The 21,333-nt window shown below is 34.3% G+C and overlaps 1 protein-coding gene across 1 annotated transcript in view; it reads right to left on the minus strand.

The window, feature by feature from the left end:
* LOC129230686 (sodium/calcium exchanger 3-like) overlaps positions 1-21,333 on the minus strand; it is an 82,407-nt gene that overhangs the window by 17,704 nt on the left and 43,370 nt on the right. The window contains exons 2-4 of the mRNA XM_054865104.1: positions 15,778-16,132; positions 13,359-13,485; positions 11,986-12,205 (exon numbers count right to left, since the gene is read on the minus strand). Of these exons, the coding sequence (XP_054721079.1) occupies positions 11,986-12,205; positions 13,359-13,485; positions 15,778-16,118 (688 nt within the window). The 5' untranslated portion in view covers positions 16,119-16,132. The remainder of the gene's footprint in view (positions 1-11,985; positions 12,206-13,358; positions 13,486-15,777; positions 16,133-21,333) is intronic.

Raw genomic sequence — 21,333 nt, forward strand, 5'->3', positions numbered from 1 at the left:
GTAAATACAATGTAAACGGCAATTTTGAAAGTTTTTAGGCTGGATATTTAAAGTCATCTGCTTGAGATATGTGAAGCGACATTATTTTATGGACATTCTTGCGTGTAACTGGATGAGATAGAATGTGTGAAATATTTTTGGAGAAAGAAAAGTTGGAATTGTAAGTGCAATGGAAAGAGCTGGTTAGAGGACAGTTGAATATGTAATGTTCAGGAGTTCCTGGTTGACTGTATACACATAATGGTGAACTAATTAACTTAAATCTGTGTAGATACGATGGAAATGGTCCATGTGCACTGAGAAATTGTACTTCTGCTGGATGTTTGCAGCGTTGTTTTAGTTTTACTTTTGGCAGGAAATCATGAACTCTCCGACCAGTTTCTGCAGTGTCCCAGATTTCCTGCCAATTTTGAAGAAGTTCAGACCAGAGGAGATATTTGAGGAAAGATTTTGGCAGAGGAATTTTATAGACGAATGGATGTGTAAGAGTCATTGCTGCGGTTTTAGCTAAAAATTCGGCTTGTTCATTACCGAAGTGTCCCATATGAGCTCTAATCCAGTGTAGTTTTATATTTGGGTTTTCTCTGCAGAGAGTTTGAATGTCTCTGACCAACTTTGAGGTATGCATCGGGTCCATTATCGCTTTGAGAGAAGACATACTATCTGAGAATATTGTAGTGCTCGAGATAATATTTTTTGATGCGATATAGTGTAAAGCGTGAAAAATGGAGAAAAGTTCAGCTTGAAAAACTGAATTATTTACAGTTAGTTTGGCTGACCAATCGTAGACAACCTGATTATAGGAGATGTGGGTGAATGCTGATGCTGTTCCATCATATATTTTTGAACCGTCCGTGAAAATTCCTGTATGAAGTATAGAAATATTAGGTTCTTCTAGACTAATATACGGAATTGCACACTGTAATTTTGGATGTTCTGTTCATTTTTGGCTGGCTTCTTCAAAGCTATTAGATGAGAAAGTATTATTTGGTGATATTTGAATTGTGGTTTTTCTGATAAATATATTTCTCAAAGCTAATTTTCGATGAACTGTAAGAGCAATTGGTGGAATACCCGCAAGAACATGCAAAGTGGTATGAGCTGATGTGTTATATGCTCCTAAGACAACAAGGAGGAAATGACGTTGAATAGTTCCTAATTTCTTCAGATCAAAAATTGACCCCATACTGCGACTCCATAAAGAATTGAAGGTTCTATTAATGTTTGATATAGCAATCTGCGTAGTTGGATACTTGCTCCCCAAGATTTTCCAGATGCATTGTAGCTTACTCAGAAGAAGAATTGATTTTTTATGGATTTTTTCCAAGTGTGCTGAGCAGCTGAGCTTTTTATCCAGCCTGACTCCAAGATAATCAATTTCTTTGTACCTTTTGATGAAATTGTCGTCAAGTTTTATGATGGGCTGTCGAACGTAGTTTCTAGGTTTAGAAAGAAATAGGGATTTTGTTTTCTCCGGACAAGCTTGTAACTGGTTTTCTTGGAGCCAAACATGCAGTCTTCTAAGTGCTTCATTGGCTGAGGACTCGAGTTCATTCCGAGTTGAGGCTGACACTACAAAGATGATGTCATCTGCAAATGCTTGTATATGGACGTTTACAGGCCATGAAATGTCAAGTATTGGTTCTAAAACAAGGTTCCAAAGTTCTGGGCCACTACAAGACCCTTGCGGACATCCTTTGGATGGGGTTGCGTTCACCAAAGTGTAACCTGAAAAGATTGTAATATTTCTTCTTGATAAAAAAACTCTTGTATAATTCATAAACACCACTTTCGCACTTTGAACGAAGGAGTTGCTGCAATATCGATGTCCATCTTATATTGTCAAAGGCTCCAATTACATCGATTGAAATCAATAGGGTCAGCCTGTCATTATTTATGCAGTTGTAAATTTTATCAAAAAGATTTTGTAAAGCATTCTCCGTAGAGCGCCCAGATGTGAATCCAAATTGATGAGGACTATTGAGACCAGAGCTATAAAGATGGTACTGTAATCTGTTAAGAACAAGCTTTTCTAGAATTTTTGATAAAACGGGAAGTAATGTGATTGGCCTGTATGACGTAAATAAATTAAGTGATTTGCCATGTTTGTGAAATAGAAGAAGTACACCCTGTTTCAGAGCTTTAGGAAAGTATTGAAACTGAAGGCAGGCATTAAAGAAATTCAGCAATAGATCTGGAAAAACAGAGTGAACATAACTCCAAATATAGGAATCAAGGCCGTCATAACCTGGGGCTTTATTTTTTGGCAGTTGTTTCATAGCAAAATTTACTTCCTGCGATGTGAATGCTGGAGACTCTGGTAAAGTGACCGAATGTTCATTGGCTCTTATATCATCTGATACCGGAGGGAAGAAATGATTTAAGAGAGACTTCAAAAACATTTCTTCAGAGTCATTAAATCCCATTCTTTCTTGCAGAATTGATGGCAGAACAACTGTCTTGAAAGCTATTTTGTACGGTTTTGCATAAGCAGTTGTCATGTTAGTGCAAAACTTTTTCCAGACGTCTTTGCGAGTTTTTCTGATAGTTTTCTTATAAAGTGAAAGATGTTTGCTATCCCAGTAAGCAAAATATCTTGCCTCAGCATTGCAAAAAGGTTGACATGCAAGAAAAATTATCTTGCATTAATGCTGCCTCAATATTGTTATGTTACTCCATTTATGCTGTCAGCAGGCTGCCACAATATTGACTGACAAGGTGTATGCAGCATAAATCAAGGTAGGCTGCTTTTGTAATATTGCATACGTATTGATATGACAGGATAATATCAAGATGTTGTCATGACAGCATAAAATCAAGGTCTAGGCAAGATGATCTTGCTTTTGTAATCTTGCATACGTATTGATATGACAGGATAACACCAAGATGTTGTCATGACAGCATGAAATCAAGGTCTAGGCAAGATGATCTTGTTTTTGTAATATTGCATACGTATTGATATGACAGGAAAATGTCAGGATACATTGACATGACAGTATGAAATCAGCACGTTTGCAAGGTGTTTTATCCATTTATTTATTTGTATTAATTTCACTTTAAACTCGAGAATTAAATTTCATTCTTTAATTATTTCTGTTATTCTTCAAGATAGTTTTCTAGCCTAAGAATATTTTCAAAGCTGACATCTGATCGGAAATTCATATAAAGGTATTAATATTACTCGCAATTTAATTTAAAAAATGAATGTTTCTTCGTTTTGCTAATACTTGACTTATTTTTTAAGTTCATGCTTCTAATTGTATTATAAAGACATAAAATGCCTAGTTAGGAATAATTGCTGAAGTTTTTATAGCATATTTAAGAGTAAAGATAGCAAAATAATAAATAAATAAATACAATAAAGTACATTTTCAAATGGATGTCAGCATTGAAAATATCCCATGGACAAAACATATGAATTTATCTTAAAGAATAACATAAAAAACCATGAATAAAATTAATCTTACGTGAGATTGAAGTGATAATACGAAATTCTGGGCTTCATGTCCTTTGTTTCAAAGTCTACGACGAAAAAAGTTATTTTCGGCCATTTCTAACATTGATCGCGCATCGTCTGCGATATGACTTGTTTAGTACTATTTTAATAAACAAATGCAGTTATCCGTCATTCATAAGTTTTTCCTAAAACAATACTATTCCACACTAATAACTAAGCAACCAACTTAACGAAGCCTAAAGAATGCAAGGCCACGTGCAGCTCCTCTGAACCGACTGAATCGCAGGTCAAAGCAGGAAGATGTGCCAGCAATGCGAGGGACGCTGGGTATAAAGAACTGTGCGCATGCGCAAGTATCAACGAAGGTCCACCTGTTCTATTGTGTACTAATTACCTTGACGGCGACAGCATGAAATCAATATCATCTTGACGGCGTCAACATGTATGCAATGTTGTTATTTTAAGGTAATATCAATATTGATATTTTAAGATGAATGCAATGTTGCATACGTGTTGTTATTGTAATATTGCTTTTTAATCTTTATGCAGTATGAAACACGTCAATATTGACGCCGTCAGTATAATATCAAGATCTGTCAAGGTTGATGGAAGAAATTTTGCTAGTAGGGATGGTACGGAAATTGACTTTCAGCTGTGGCTGGGACTGACGTTGAAACCTACGTCTACAAGCTCTAACCCTCTTTTTGAGAATCGTGAGTTCTTCACTCCACCAAGACGGTTTAGACTGTGTTTTGAAGCATTTGAGTTTAAAACTCTCTTTAGCGCAGCACTGTAGTTGAAGGTTAAGAGTTTTCAAGAAAATATCCAGTTCGGTAGTTGAAGTTGTATTCGTAAGATCTTGAAGAAATGGATAAATGTCATGTTTTATTTTCGACATGAAAACAGAGGCATTATATTTAGATTTGAAACGTACGAAATTTATTGTTTCAACTGACTGATGCAAAGATATTAAAATATATGAGTGATCGCTTAGTGAAAGATCTTCTAAAACTTCCCAGGAAAGAGCTGTGCTCACATGCCTTGATAGTGTTAGGTCCGGCCATCTTTCACGTCCTCCTTTTGAGAATGTTGGAGGAGAATTAGCAGAGTTGTGTATAGTTAAATTCAGTGGCGTAGCCAGGGAGGGGCCCACCGGGCCCGGCCCCCCCTCCCCGAAATTTTCGTTATCGACATAGTAATATTTCATGTAAAAATTATTTTTTTAACCAATTTTTTTCGTGGCGAAAAAGTTGGTTTAAAAAAAATTGTTTGTATGACAGCAGTGGTGTAGACGCGGGGGGGGGGGCGGAGGAGGATGCAAAAAAAAAACAAACTAATACCAGACATGAACAAAGTACATTATGTTTTAAGTCAAGGAGAGAGGAGGCGATTATTCCCACCTAAAATCCTCTCTCCCGAATCTCCGAGAAACCAAGGCTAGGATGGGACAAAATTTAAAGTGTACGCCTTTGATATCACCGCTTCAAGTCGCCTGAGCTATCCGCACTGGATTTTGTCGGATGACTCGTTGACCCCCCGTGTCTAATGATGGGGATTCTTAATCGGTCTGGCCTGGCGTACTACCAGTCGAGTTTAGAAGGGCCCCCTAAAGCGGATTCTTCAGTCTTCTATTGTAAACAACGGGGCCCTTTATGCAATGTATGCTCCAGGAATGACGGCGTCTAAATTGATAATGGCCCAGTTTTACTGCCCAGTTATCTGTCAGATAGATTGTCTGCGCCACCCGCACTCTGTCCTCGAGCTGGACAATACTAAACAGATTGCACTAATCACCAGACCACAATACGGACCCTGCCCCTGCCACGGAAGTGCTTTCGGCTCTTATGAAAGCGCAAATTACCCAAATCGACAACAACTTGTCACAGAAATCCATTGACACTTTCCCTTGAAGATTGACGCCTAATAAAACTTCCAAATTGTTCCTTCTTGGCTCCATCTTTTTGTCCTGAAGCATCTACAAAAAGTATCCAATGGAGAGGGATCGTTTTTCAGAAAACATTAGTTTAATCACTTTACAATAACGGAAGGGAGAAATTTTTTTGGATGCAGTGGGATAAGAATCAGTCCGTTTTCGGTCCTCTACCCAAACACAAGTTTTATTTTTGATTCCGCTGTACGTTAAAGTTCTCTTTCAATTCAGAAGGAAAAAGCGTGTACAAAGAGAAATTTTTGATGGATTCTACAAATAAATGAGGTAAATTATCCTGCAATATTTTATGAACTGCTAACTTTTTATTTCATATTTCATTGCTGTTATTCTTTAAAAAGAAGGGGTTAGGGGGGATTTGGTTTCAAGAAAAAATCATATGTTAAATTTCGAGAGGAGATATTCATGTTTTAGCTACTTTTACATTGAAAAATGCATATCCTATCAAGATTGTCACGAATAAAACATTTTGTACTTATGTTTGAGGATAAGGAAAAAGATTCTTTAATTTAAAAAAAAAAGACTGTTTGTAATTATTGAGCTTTTTATTTATTTATTTATTTTGAATTTAATTATTTTATGATATTTCATTCTTAAGAATGAGAGTTTGGTTTTGTCCCTCTAAATTCACAATTTTTGTACTCCTTATTTGCAAATAGTCGACGAAATGACTTTTTTTTTTTTTTTAAGTATCGTTTTAACAAGTAACTAATTTTGCTACTGCCGATACCGCATTATTCGAAATTTATATAAACTAAAAAAAATAGAATAAGTAAAAAAAATTAGTTGATTGGCACAAAATTTATTTTCTGGAAGATGTGAAGCCATACAATAGTTTAACGTACCAAAAATGAAAATTAGGTTTAGCTAATAATTCTAGTTAGCTTTACTATTCAATAATTGAATTACCTTTCAGATTTAAAAACAAATAGAATTTTTTTTTTTTTTACAAACCATACGACAATTCAAATGAAAACGAATAGAGCTGCACATTTGGCCAAACAGTTATTTTTTTTACTGGGGAAGTGGAGTGAGAAAACTTCAGACAAAACAATGTAGTGAGGAACAAAAGAATTCATTAACGTATTACATAATGTTTATAATGCAGTTTAATGTGAGTTTCTTTTCCCTAAATTTTATTTAAATACGTCTAAATATTTTTCTTAAGCATCATAAAATTCTTCGAAATATATTTTACAAATTCTACACTAACAGCGAAGTAATTAATGGTACATAATAGTTCCTGTTCTGTTTATTTTAGTTTTTAAACAAATATTATTTTACCGTAGCTTCCTTCTTCATCAGCTCTCTTCTAACTAATGAGATAATTAAAAAGATTAGTTTCTTTAGATTTGATATCTAAATTGAAATCTAAAGTTTTCTTTAGATCTCTTACGGGATTCTAATAATTATTTAAAAAAAATAAATAAATAAATTAAAAAAAAATAAAAAAATAAACTGCTGAATGAAGCCTTCTCGATATTTCCTTAGTAAACCAAACTATTTAATTTTCATCCGAATCTTGTTTCAACTGATGAAGGGTACATACTAATCATGAATATAGTTTTTATTTAATACTTGATGAAAATGATTTTAAACAATTTTATGGAACACACACACACTATATATATTTTCCCAAACGTCCATATTCTTCTTTTAATACTGGCCACTCTTCCCGTCTCTACGGCAGCAGTAGAAAGGACATTTTCGACCGTTAAAAGAGTAAAAACCTATCTAAGAAGCACTATTGGCGAAGAACGTCTAAATGGACTTGCTCTGATGTCAATACACAGAGAACTCAAAATTTCAGATGAAGAAATAGCGGAAGAATTTTTAAAAAATAACAAACGACTAAGTTTTTAATGCAAGATAATTTTTATGTACTTTTAAATAGCTAATTAACATTATGGTGAATACTTTTCATTATTTTTGATAACAAATTAAAAACATTTACATTTTTTAGCATATTACTGGTGCATTAATCTTGATGTTATTTATCATCGAAAATATCTAGCACCACAAATATGGGTGCAATTCATTTTTATTGATTTTTAATGAATTATTAGTAATAATTTATAATGCGCATAATGCATGATGAAATCTATTTTTAATAACGTAATTCGCGATTTAATGAAAAATAGTTAATTTGGGAGTACATTGATAAAATCGCCTGCCCCCCCCCCCCCCCCCCCGAATCAGAATCCTGGCTACGCCACTGGTTAAATTATTTGTTGCAATGAAATCCAAAAATAGGCGGCCTCTAGCATCTTCATCAGAATATCCCCAGACCCTGCTATAGGCGTTAAAGTCACCCCCAAGCAAAACTGGAAAAGAAGTAGTTGTAAAATAATCGTGTAATTCTTGAAGGAGATTTTGTAAAGGCTCTGCTGGCGATGAATATGCTGATATTATTACGTTTGTTGTCCCTTTAATGTTGATTTTTAATGAAACAAAGTCTTGACCTATTTGTGAAACGAATAGAGAAATTAGTTTGGTGGTGATAGCAATTGCAGCTTTGCCACTGCGGGATAGCAACACATTCCAGGCTATAGGGAGACCACTAATTTTACCAGTTTTAATGTACGGTTCTTGAAGAAGCAAAATTTGAACATTTCTAGCGGCGACCTTTGATGATAAGATGGCTGTTGCTGATTCGCAATGGTTTAAATTGATTTGTAGCACGTTTAGAAAGTCACAGGTTAATGTAGATATACTATCGGTAGGAGCCAGAGGAAAAGCGGAAACTGTAGGAAGAGTGGGAAGAGAGGAATTTGGAATATTTTGAGAAAGTTTAGACATATAAGAGATGAAAAGAGAAACTTTCAATGCTACCCTTTGGTGGCATGTGCAGTCCAGTGAATAAGCTGGGTGCTCTGCATTGTAAAATGTTCCATTCCTCTCGTTGCTAATACAGCAGTTAAAACAATAAGGTATTTTGCCTTACACTTTTGACCTTCATGAGATTCTGAACAATACCCACAGTGATGTGCTTCAGATTTGCAGTTGTTGATTACGTGCATAAAAGCCTACTAATAATGAAATAACTGTCATTGGGAAAACCAGCTGGCTTGATTGTTTATCAAACTTTCTGTAACAGCTACCTACCCCGTCTACTAATTTGCTTATTTTCTAACTTTATTTAACTTATAGCGACTGTCAGCAAACAGTTTTGTTGTCTAACATTTTCTAATCACTTTCAAATAAAAATGATAATATATTTTTTACCTCGATCTCAGTTATAAAATAGTAAAAGGAATATATGTATCGCTTGAGCAAGTCGGGAAACTTCTGAGGGTGCTTGGTAAATTCAAATAAGTGTTGGCACGAAAGCGCAAATTCAAAAGATCCGATAAAAAATAAATTATTTTTTAAATCTAAAGACTTTATCTAAGAAAACTTGGTTATCACTGGAAAGTACAAAACAAAATTAATACATGATTTATTCGTTACAACACTCAATAATTGTATTTAATCCAAAAATCTTCATATTAAGGTTAATTCTGAAGCTGCCAATCAAATTAAAATTAAAAATTGAGCCAAGAAATGTAGGTATAGTAAAAGCTATTTGTACAAAACTGTATACCGCCGCCTTTTGCGTAAAATTTACTCCAGACGTACATGTACCCAACCTCTCTCTGCAATATAGTGCAATATTTTTGTTGAAATTTTTATGATGAAATTTAAGATTTATTATTGGCACATTTTTTTTAATAGAATTAAAGTATTTCAATTTTTATAAACTCTGAAAGTAAGTTGAGGTGTCACCCACCAGATGGGTGTCCCACAGGAGGGGGGACCACCTCCTCTCAAGAAAAGTTTTTTTTTCTCTCAAAACTCTTTCTCTAACTCTTCTCTGCTTTCAAAAATTGAAAGCACAGGATTGTTGTTGCACATTTGATCAACATCTATTTTTTAAACATTAAAGGGGAGCAAATTAATCCTTTTCAGTTTTTTTTAAATGGGATTTTTAAGTACTCTTACTGTAGAAATTGCAACTATTGGGTAGTTTGATTTTCAAATTGAATTTCTAACGTTGTATAAATCTTAGATTTACAATAAATACCACGTGAAAATTTCCTAAAATGGAATTAATATTTCAATCTCTGTTTTGGAGATTTCCCACCTACCCATAAAGGGGGGGGGAGGTGATTTGAAGAAAAAAATATATATATATATATATATAGCCGGAGTTGGAGTCGACCACTTTTCTTCCAACTCCGCAGCAGCTCTGGTTATAACAAATCAAATTCTTGTATTTTGTAAGTGCAAGAGAAAAAGAAGCAGAAGAGAAATCAAATGCACAAATGCAGTCATCGAGAAAATCCTTGCTTGCCAAAAAATAAAAGTACCCGAAGAAGCCGATATAGATTGTCCTTGAATGCAAAATGAGGTTATTTTGAAATTGTTTATGAGATCGAGAAGAGGGAGGAATTTGAAATAACACGATTGCAAAAACATTCCTGCATTAAAAATGTTAAAAGATGGTGCTACAACTGAATTCAGTCTGTACTTGAACTTTGTTATTCATTCTGTACATATACTTTGTTGTGTATGATGATAGCAACAAATGGGAAAGTAACTTAAATTTTGGACAAGGAAAAAGCAGATATGAATATTCTGGAACAAGGTGTCGGAAATTTTAGTTTTTCGAAGCGAGACGTTTTTAGAAGTAATTTGAAATAAGTGAATTTTTTCAGTCTAGTTAATTGAAATTGAAAAGAAAAAAACCATTCAGTTGATAGAAACATGATTGAGAAAGGTAGCATACAAATATTATAGAAATTTCTTCACAGAATCGTGGGCTTAGAGAGCAAAGAGCAATAACCAATTGTAGTCGACTAGTAAGAGTAACACCAAATTATTTCAATTATAATGTGTTATTTCTTTAACATAAAAATTTTTATCATTAAAAAATCTCTTTGTGGGCTAAGAAATGATAATATAGAATAGTTAATTTCTTTTGATATGGATTACTTTTAAAAAAGGTGGTGACCCATATTTACCCTATGTGTGACCCATTATTGCCCCGATCTGGGGTAATTCTTAGTCACTCATTTAACTTAAGTAAAATAAATAATAATGCAATTTTAGGTAAAGGAATTATTTGAATGATTTCTAAATTATTTACACTGTTAAAAAAAATGTATTCAAAAATGAAACTCTGAATGTATTCATTTTTTTTGAATACAATTGATTCAAAAATGAGTAAATGTGGCATCAAATACAAACATACGAGAAATACGAGTCATGAAATGAGTACATCTGTTTCTCAAATTTGAACCTTATTGATTCGGAGCTATATTGAGTAATGAAAGTATTCAAAAATGAGTAAATTTTCATTATTTTTGAATACCCATTTTTAACTATGTAAGCTTACTCCATGCCAAATTAAATCATTTTATTTTTATACGTAAGAAAATATTAAGATGTTAAGGTTTTTTGACACATATTTGCCCCCTCTGACCCTACCTTGTTCAACTTTTTTTTTTTCTTTTCAAATTTATCTACATTTCTACATTTCTTTTTACTCATGTTTTAGTCTTTACTTTCTTTTCTTTTCCAGTAATAAAATTGCTCGCTGATTTCACTTTGCCGTGCCTTAAAGTTTCTCATTTTATTGTCTTTGTGATTGGCAGGTAGCGACCGCATGACCCCATTGCGACGTGGCCAACGAAATTAATTCTCTGGAATTTTATTTTACCGTCCACTTTTTTTTTCACGCATAAATGGTGTTTTTTTTCGATTGACTTTTTTTCCGGCAAAATTTTCAATTTTCGAAACATAGAGTAATCACCTGGTTGCAAATCTTGATAGTAAAAATTTAAATTTATCAGAGTCGAGTCAAAGTTATTACTGTCCATTTTTTAAAGCTTCAGAATATTTTGGCGTAATAGTGTGACTTACTCCCCCATGGTCACCGGTCCCCCCCCCCCTCCGATGGGAGTTCATTAAGACCTCCCAAAAATTTGTCTTATTCGGCAAGTTGGTGAACTTGAAAAGAGAATTCAGCAATATTGCAGTTATTTTATTTTTTTATTAATTGCAGATTAATACAGAATTTATGATGCCTAATACCTCTTCTCATTAGATGTAAGTATGCAAAAATGCAAGTTTTTTTTTTTTTTTCATCATTCGTTAAAATTTGGCGTTTGAGAAAATCGAGAACTCTTCAGCAATAGTTTGAGAATAATGCTGATGAGAATAACTTCATCAAGTTTGGCGTAGTGCGGCTTACTCAGGCTCATGGGCGGTCACTGAGACCTCCCAAAAATTTGTCTTATTTGGCAAGCTATGCCTGGTGATCGGCCTGGTGAACTTGAAAAGATAATTCTGTAATTTTGTAATTATTTTATTCTGTATTAATTACAGATTAATACAGAATAAATGATGCCTAATGCCTTTTCTCATTAGATGTGGGTATCCATGTGTGCAAGGTTTTTTTTATCACTCGATAAAATTCGGAGTTTTATTCAGCAAATTAAAATTCCTCCCTCCCCTCCTCCCTAAAAAAATAGGTTTGGGGTGTCACTAAGGCTTTTGTGCTAACAAACCAATCAACCAATGATGGACTTCTCCTTACCAGTTGCCGTGTCCACCTCCATCTGCTTGGTGTTCTTGGTCATAAGTTTGCCCTTGCAAAGTCCTTTGTCGGCGGCATAGCTGAGGCCCACAAGAAGAGGGAAGAAGAGAAGGGTGATGACTGCTTCCCACACCTCGACCACGTGGGGAGAGATACCGAGCAGGATAATCAACATCCAGATGTACGCGAAGATGCTGAAGAAAGCGGTCACGCTAAACACCTGTGTAGGTGAAGAGAAAGTCACTTTCATATTTTGCTTGGCATTTAAAAATGGTTAGGTTCTGTGACATCGCGTGGTTGGTGTTTGAGCCATTAGTCCAGAGAGTACTTTTTTTGCATGTTTAATTAAGAGGATTTCCGCAAACTGGAAACACAAAATGGTAAACGTTTAACTATGTATTCAGCATAAAATTCGATTATTTTCTCTTTTATTTCTTTTTTTAACCAAAAATGGCTTTTGCTCCCAGACTTGCTCTTTCTCAGGGTTGTCATTTTTTCTCTCCCAGCAGAATGCAAGTCTTGTTATCATCTCGCTATATCGACGTAAGAAGGCGAGGATTGCTTATTTCCATGGAAAGGAAAATTAAATACAAGCAGGCGCATTCTCACTAACGTTTTGTAACAAGATTGATAAACTTTCTGGGGCATAGAGCATAAAAATACTTTTCCAATTCCACCTATTAGCTCGCAAGCTCCGTATATATATCTTTTTCAAATCTTGCCACTCCATTTTCACCCACTTCCTGTGATTGGATTATTGGATTCTTTTGAAATTTGGAATGCGACCTCAGACATGATGACAATGCAATATTTTATGATCAAGCTAATTAATTAACTATTAATTATTATTTAGCTCCAGTTTTAATCAACGTTTGTTTTATAAATTCTCTAACATGAGGACGAGAAAATTCTCGCAAAAAATAGAATAAAACATTCGTAGAAATTCCTGATTTTTCTACATCAGAAATTTTTTTTTCCAATGCGTAAATTGAAACTGTTTTTAACTAATATCATGCCAAAATGTAGGTAAGCCTTCAATTAGAAATTCATTGCTGATCACGGAGGCAGAGTTGAACCATGCTTTTATTAAAATGCATCCAACTTTTGAAGCAATATAAATATAGTTTCCACACGCGGGGCAAACTTGACAAAAGTAGGATCTGACTTTAAGTTTTTTATATGTATATGTATATTACTTGTTCTTTTTAACTGAGAGCAGGTGAATTTATTTGAAACCCCTGTATCAGTTAGCTGGAAAAAATGAAAGGTTATTCGGACTCAAATGAAGCGATTTTGCTTCAAAGCGGTTAATGATTCAAAAAGTAAAATAAGACAGTAAAGAAGTCAATTAACGGAAATAAGAAACAACTTACACTGAAAGTTTTAATACGCCTAGTTTCTCCAGAAGGTATAACCACAATACAGACAGCGCAAATGACGAGAAGATTAAAAGCTGCCGATCCCACGATGGTGCCAGGTCCTAAATCGCCAGCTGTAAATCTACAAAAAGATAGTGGAAAAATTGCTATACCCTTTCTTGAATCTTTATTTCTTTCGCACATAAAGTTAAGAACTATTTTTATTACAAAAATTCGAACTCACAAAAATTGATGATTCTTCATTCTTAACAGTTTTATGTATGTCGTATTGCTAAGAATGATGAATGAGAAATGGCTAGAGAGTCAGATTGCATTTCAAACAAGACAAAGGATTGTGGCATAGACAGTTATCTACTTGCATTTGAACTGTTTTAAAAGAATGAATAAAATTATTACAAAACTGTCTCTCTTGACAGGATTTTACGGTGAGCTATTTTTCAAATCAAAGTTACATTTCCAAAATCGGGGAGTGTTTCTAGATAGAAAATGTGAAAATTAATTTGCCTGTAGCAACGGGAATTAATTCTTCCGAGCGTCGTAAGGTTTAAAATATCCAATCTTTTGCTGCACAGTAATGCATTAAACAACATTTTGAGACCCACCTCGAAATACTTTCAATAACTACACTGGTTATCATAAGTTAAGGAAAAATCAGAAAAATAGCGATAACTTTCTCAAAAATATGCCAAACCGTATAAAATTTGAATATGTTGCCGCATAAGAATTTCTCAATAAAAGTGCAATATGCAAATTAGTGGCGCTGAAATCGGAGTGCGTCATCTGTGAGGAGAATAAAAAGTCCATTTTGAGAGCAAGCCTATAAACTTCGCTGTGATACTGCCATAAGAAATCCGAGATAGCCATTTTGTAACAATGACTTCCAAGCATCATTTGCCTGTAGAACTACGATAGAGAGCCATTGTGAGACTAGAGGCAGAGCAAAGTCAAACAGAAGTTGCCAGATGGCTAAATGTGAGTCCTTTTATGGTTCATAGACTTTGGAGCCAATTTCAAACAACAGATTCGGCATCCAGGAGGTTCAGCCTAGGACGGCCAACGGCTACGACGAGCGCTGATGACCGATTTTTGAGGTTATGTACACGCAGGAATAGAGTCGCTACTCCGACTCATCTTAGACCCTCCCTTGCTGCAGCCACCGAAAGATTAGTGTCAACGACAACTGTGCGTACAAGGCTTCACAAAGGTGGTCTGTATGCGAGGCAACCAGCCATTTGCGTGCCACTCACACCTCGCCGCATAGAAGGGACCGTTTACAGTGGACACGACAACATATCCACTGGACACCTGATCAATGGGGGGGGGGGCTTTTCTCTTTATGGATGAGTCTAGATTTAGTCTAGGAAGCGATAGTAGGCGTTATTTAGTACGGAGATAACCTGGAACCCGTTATCATCCGTCAAACATCCGCAAAAGAGATGGATACGAAAGAGACAGTGTTTGTGTTTAGATAGGCATCTCTTTAGGTGGACGCACAGACCTCCATGTCTTTCCAAGGGGAACCGTGAATGCTCAGGTTTATAGAGATGACATCCTTGATGCTTATGTGCGCCCATATGCCGGGGCAATAGGTGATGCTTTCCTGTTACAGGACGATATTGCAAGACCACACAGAGCTCGCATCGTAGATGATTATCTACTTCAACAGACTACAATTCTCCGCATGGAGTGGCCAGTTCGATCCCCAGACTTGAATCCTATCGAGCACGTTTGGGATGCATTAGGGAGACGTCTAGCTGCTCTCAACCCGCCCCCTTAGATCCTTGCCGCACTTGATACTGCTTTGCAAGAGCAATGGCTCCTGCTTCCTGTGGAACTGATAGACCGCATATTTGACAGCATCACACATCGCTGTATATACTGTATTGCTTCTAGGGGGGAACATATTGTATATTTGAGGTACTTTTTCTATTGAAAACTGACACTTTCGATTTTTTCATTTTAGTGATGTGTTAATTTTTATACTGCCATAATTGTCTGATAATTTCTTTTTATGATGTTTTTATATCGCACTATGTGTTGCATAGTGTGGGTAAGTTTCATAAAATTCTACATGTAATGTTTTGAGTAATCGTCATTTTTGTGATTTTTCCTTAATTTATGATAACCAGTGTATATGCATATAGGTTTACATATTTTAGTCTCACGTAAATCAGTTAATACCATCAATCAATGTTTTGCTACAGGTACTTTTATTTTAAATTTCAACACATAATATAATTCCTGTGCTACACGGATCTGTTTTATTTTCTAAAATCCTCTGCTTCAAGAGTTAATCAGATAAGGGTTTTTATCTAAAAAATATTCGAAATTCCAACAATTTTGTGTTTTTTAAGAGACACTGAACTATAAGACTTTTTACCATACTATTTTAAGAAAATTGCAAATTCCTTACCCGTTACCGACAATTTCGATAATCGACAAAAGTATCTCTGGTGCGCTTGATCCCAGAGCCATGAGGGTCAAATTGGCGACCGTGTCGTTCCACACCTTGACCTCTATGACTTCCGGCTGTGCCTCGCTGTCAGTCGACAGCATAATCTTCCTCGTCTTGCTGGTGATCTTCTCGATAGAGCACATGAAGATGTCCGCAATGATGGCCACACCAAGGAAGCAATAGAGCAGTCCAAGGAGGTAGAGGAAGGCTCGCACTCGAGTGGACCATGTGTACTCGTTGATCAGCGGCAGGAGGAGGCCTGTGGAGCAGCTGTAGTTATACAGGTCAGCAGGCTCCATGGTGGTGTCTTATCCTAAGAAAACAAATCAGTTATACTTGGGTGTATTTTAATTTACGGGCTTACTTGAAAACTACATGTATATAAAAGGACTTCTATCGATAACTGCAGAGATATTCTGCGGGGTATACAGATCCCAGGTAGCGTTTTCAATGTTCCATAATTTTTTCTAAATGGTTGTCAGAACATTGAGAACCATTTTAAATGCTTACGAAACGAGGTCAAACTCTCCCAGATAGAACACACAACTTTAAATGTTTCATAAACGTTTTCAAACATTTTCCACAGCATTGATAACCATTTTAAAACGTTTTCGAAACGATACCGAAGCTTCTGACGTAGTCGAACACACAGTGCTTAAATGCTTCATAAGGGTTTTTAAATGGTTCCCACAACGTAGAGAACCATTTTAAAACTTTTATGAAACGAGGTCAGAAGTATTCTAGGTAGAACACACAACTCTCAAACGCTTCAAAAATGTTTTTAAATGGTCATAACGTGGAAAACCGTTTTAAACATTTATAAAACGAGGTTAGAACTATCATAGGTAGAATACACAACGTTGAAGCCATTTTAAAACGTTTACGAAACTAGATCAAAACAATTCCAGATAGAACGCACAGCGTTAAAACGCTTTATAAACATTTTTAAATTGTTGCCCAACGTTTTTAAATTGTTGCACAACGTTAAGAATCTTTTTGAAACGTCTACGAAACGAAGTCGAAACTATCCTAGGTAGAACACACAACGTTTAAACGTTTCATAAACGTTTTTAAATGGTTGTCTTTTAACGTTGAAAAGAAAAACCATTGTAAAACTTTATGAAACGAAGTGTGCTGTCTGGGATTATGTGTGGTTCCGTAGTTTATATGAATGACAAATATTCAGTTAATAAGGAAACTACCGTTATTATACTCCAAATTACAAGAAATATTTTATACATGCATCGGGTATTATTTAAAGAAATGTTATAACTTTTTCTGTGATCTTTCTGATTGCAAATATGACTGTCCACCACAGAATACGGGTGGTCATACTTAAGATCAGACACAGGTCAAAAAAATAATTAATTAAAACTAAAGTATGTATCGGAAGAAGGTGTGTGGAATACAGTATTTTCTGCTCATCAAAAATCAATTTCTTTTATAGAAGCTATAACACAGAGCGGTTACAAAGTATAATTTTTTTTAGCAGAGCAACATTTCTAATTACTTGAAAATAAATGTTTTTGATAATTATTTCGTGATAGCATTCAAGTACGGAAGTTTTGACATTTAATATTAAAAACTACAGACATTCAATCACTTCATGATGCACAAAGTTGGTTATGTGACACTTTAAGTAGATATCGCAAAAGCGTTTAACATCGATATGTTTTTCAAAACAGGTATTTAACATAAAAAATCTGACAAAGCAACAGATGAACCAGCTAATAATTTGTCTCAAAAATACTCAATTGCGCTCAGAACCTTACTTCAATTTTCCACAAACAATAAGAGCTCTGAAAATTAGTAGTATTTTCGATTTTGGTTAAGCATCAAAATTAAATATATTTACGGGGGGGGGGGAATATCATTCAAACAACACCAAAAAAGTTTCAAAAATTTTTCTGGGGAATAGCTTTGTAAGATTTTGCCGATTAATCGATACAAATCTGTGCATCTTTTACATTAGCAATACAAAATTTTTAGTGGAGAACAAGGCGAAAAAATAGTATTTCTATTTTTTTTATTTTAATTTTTATTTATTTATTTATTTTTTAAGTTAAGATTATTTTGAACACATGTGGGAAAGTTTGCATTTAGCTAAAAAATTCGAGAAAAATATGTCAAAAATAGAAATTAGTGTTCAGAGAGCAAGAAAAAAAAATTACCGAAGAGACCAAAATGTCATTTATGGGGGTAAAAAACAGTTAATCTTCAAAATTTGGGTTTTTTTTTTAATTTTATTAATTTTAACTAAAGTAGTATTCTTAAGGAAAGCGGGAATTTACGAGTCCCTGAAAGCTTGTAATTATTTTGCGCGAAAAAAAAAAAAAAAAAAAACATTGTATTGGTAACGTATTCTTATTCAAACAAATTAAATAAATTAGAAACAAATTCAATAAGAGAATAAGAGTTTAAGAAAACAATTTGCACAGATCAAATGCAACATAAAGGCAAACTTTTTAAAGTTTGTTGACAGATTTAGAACAAACCTCCTTTACCAAATTGGAAGATGTAACAATAGTGTAATTGCAATGGAAATAATAGCTGAGAGAATAATTTCTAATGAAACAAAAGATAGCGTTTAAGTAAAGCTTATCACGTATTGACGAAGTTAAACTGACCTGCCAACGATTTTAAAAGAAAGAAAAAAGGTTGTCATCCTATAAAACAACAATTCTATATTGTCTAAAAATTGCTCGTTCACGCAAATATCGAAGACAATAGAATTATAATTGGAATCAAATTTGAGTGGTTATGTGTGGCAATCGTTCATAGCAAATAGCTTGAGCTAATTTTCGGAAGTTAGGGCTACCTGCAGTCAATTGCAAGAATTCTTTTTGGCTTATACTTGCAATTAACAGTCCCGGATGTTTCGACACAATGTACCAGAATTGAATCAATACATTTTCTATAGAAGCACCGAGCGAAAATAGAAATTATCGGCTTTTCCAGCTCTATTATGCTTTGCTATTGTTCCAAGATTTCTTCTTGAAGGTCAATTAACAAAGCCATTCCACACACTGCAGAAAGGTACGCGAACCATTACACCTGTGACCTGAAGAAGAAAACAAGTCTCAATCGGGTAACGAATACTTCTGTATTTCGTTCAAGGCGAAACCTAAATCGGCGACAGAGTATATAAATGAGGGAGGGTTGCCATAAAAGTATTATTCAAAAAGTCTCGTGTAGGTAACAAGAGGTCAATCGCGGAGGAATTTTGTAGTATACGAGATGAATATCGTCAATGGGTTGGAATGCTACACCCGAGTAGAGAAACCACACAATAACGGGAAGCTAAGCTTCCTTATTAAAACAATCGGCTTACTCATTAAGTGGAGTGGGAGTACTTTTCTTTTTACAGATATGAGCTCATACTTGTTTCATATTGGCGAATGTAGCTGATAGGGGATATCATAGATATTTTGATCATTTTAATCAGGTTTTGTGGAAGTTACACAAAGTGATAACTATTGACAAGTAATGCAGACAAGTTGTAAAATGAAATGTAAAAAGAGCAGGTTAATCAATGATGGACTTAAAACGGTAAGAAGAAGCTGAAAAAGGTGCTTTTCTTCGTGCGTCAAAAAAAAAAAAAAATCACTCTTTTTATTGAATGTTAGTTTTCTGCTATTTCACTAAAATCTGGAGAAAATGCGCAAAATATGAGCACATTTTGAGTTCTCAGTAACCACTTAAAAAAATACATTTTGCAGATATTTTGAGCAAAGTTTTAATTGAAAAAAAAATTAATTGGACTGTTCCAAATTGTAAATAAGATTGACTGAATGAGAGGAATTAAATCTGTAATAAACTAGATTCAAATTTTTTGTACAATCTGGTAAAAATGCGGAAAATTTGAACATTTTTGTGAATTATCAGTTATAGTTTAAAAATAGCACATATTTTGTTAAATTTATGGTTTTGTTCCGATTGGTGAAAGAAAAAATTTAATTAAAAAACTGACTACTCTCAAAACGTCAATAGTATTTATTGAGAGTAACAGGAATTTAATCGATACTATAAATTTATATTGTATGATGTGCAATGAGAATTCTCTTTAAAGCTTTTATGAATTGCCGTTATTTTATATGTATAAACGCATGGTTAATAAATTTATCCTTACTTAATCGCATACGTATTTAATACGTATACCGTGTATGCACCGAATTATGCGGGAATTAACTGTTTGAAAATGACACAATAAAGGAATAAAAGATTTGAGCAGTTCCTGTTCTATTTTAATGATTACAATTAGCTTTGAAATGGTTTTTTTTTTTTTTTTTTACAATTCTGATTTCCATGAAAATTTCTTTTTTTTTTTTTTCTTTTTTTGATAATCACTTCAGTCAGTGGTAGTTTTAACCATTGGAATTTTTACAAGATTTCCGTTCTGAGAGCCAAAGTATATACCAAATGCTTCATAGGAAACTTTGTACAAAAAAATAAATAAATAAAATAAAATTCTATTAATTTCACATTCTATGATTTTTCATGGATTAGAAAAAAATAAAATGTGTGCAATGCCTTTTATTAATTCAATCAATTTATTTTTTATGCAACGTATTTACTGTACATTAATTTACATTAATACTTTAGGTCAGTTAAGTGGTTTTACTTGCAAAATTCGAAATTCTCATTGATCGCAATTGAGTCAGCTCATAGCAACTAGATCAGTAGTGCCCAACCTATGGTCCGCGGGCAAAATGTGGCCCGCGAAGTTGATCCATGTAGCTCGTCGTTGTCTTCAGTGTTATGAAACGAAAAATATATTCTGAAACCTTCCAAAACTTCTGATCATTTTCATTCGGTGTTATGAATGATTGTTGCAAACTTTGAAGCCAAGTAAGCATAAAATGGTTTCTAAAATACAGATGCAAAGTTCGTATTAATAAAATAAGCATGTAGTAATGATGAAGAAATTTAAGTTATTATTTTTTTTTTTTTTTCATTTTCCTTGTTTTCTCGTTTGTTCTTTCAATAATATAATTAAATTTTATATTTGTTCTGGTCCGCAAAATTTATCTTCATTTGAAGTGTGGACCGCGGGATGAAAAAGGTTGCGCATCACTGAACTAGATCAATTTTTGAAATCATCTCCACCTGACCATCTGTAACGGATGCTTTTTAAAAATTGAGATCAGAGACACGCTACTAAGTCATTAATAGTTATTACTCAGTAACAATCGTCTGAAATTTCAAAATCTTATCGTATTTTTATATATCTAATAGATACTGGGTACATTGCATTTGATAATAATATTTAAGCATCTTCAAAATATAGCCATTACAGAAATCATGATGTCAAAAGCTAACACATTACGAGGTTACACACGATAATTGAGATCTTACAAATTCATCCATCAGAAAAAATTACAGACACAAATATGGATATCACTTTTTTTTTTCTTTCTAATGGGGCTGCGGTAGAGGCAGTGCCTTTTGCAGACCTAGTGCGATCCCCCGGTATAGCAATCACTCTTTCACGTGGCACCACTATCGGTGGGATGC

This window comes from Uloborus diversus, chromosome 9 (assembly GCF_026930045.1).
Source record: "Uloborus diversus isolate 005 chromosome 9, Udiv.v.3.1, whole genome shotgun sequence".
NCBI classification, from domain to species: domain Eukaryota; kingdom Metazoa; phylum Arthropoda; class Arachnida; order Araneae; family Uloboridae; genus Uloborus; species Uloborus diversus.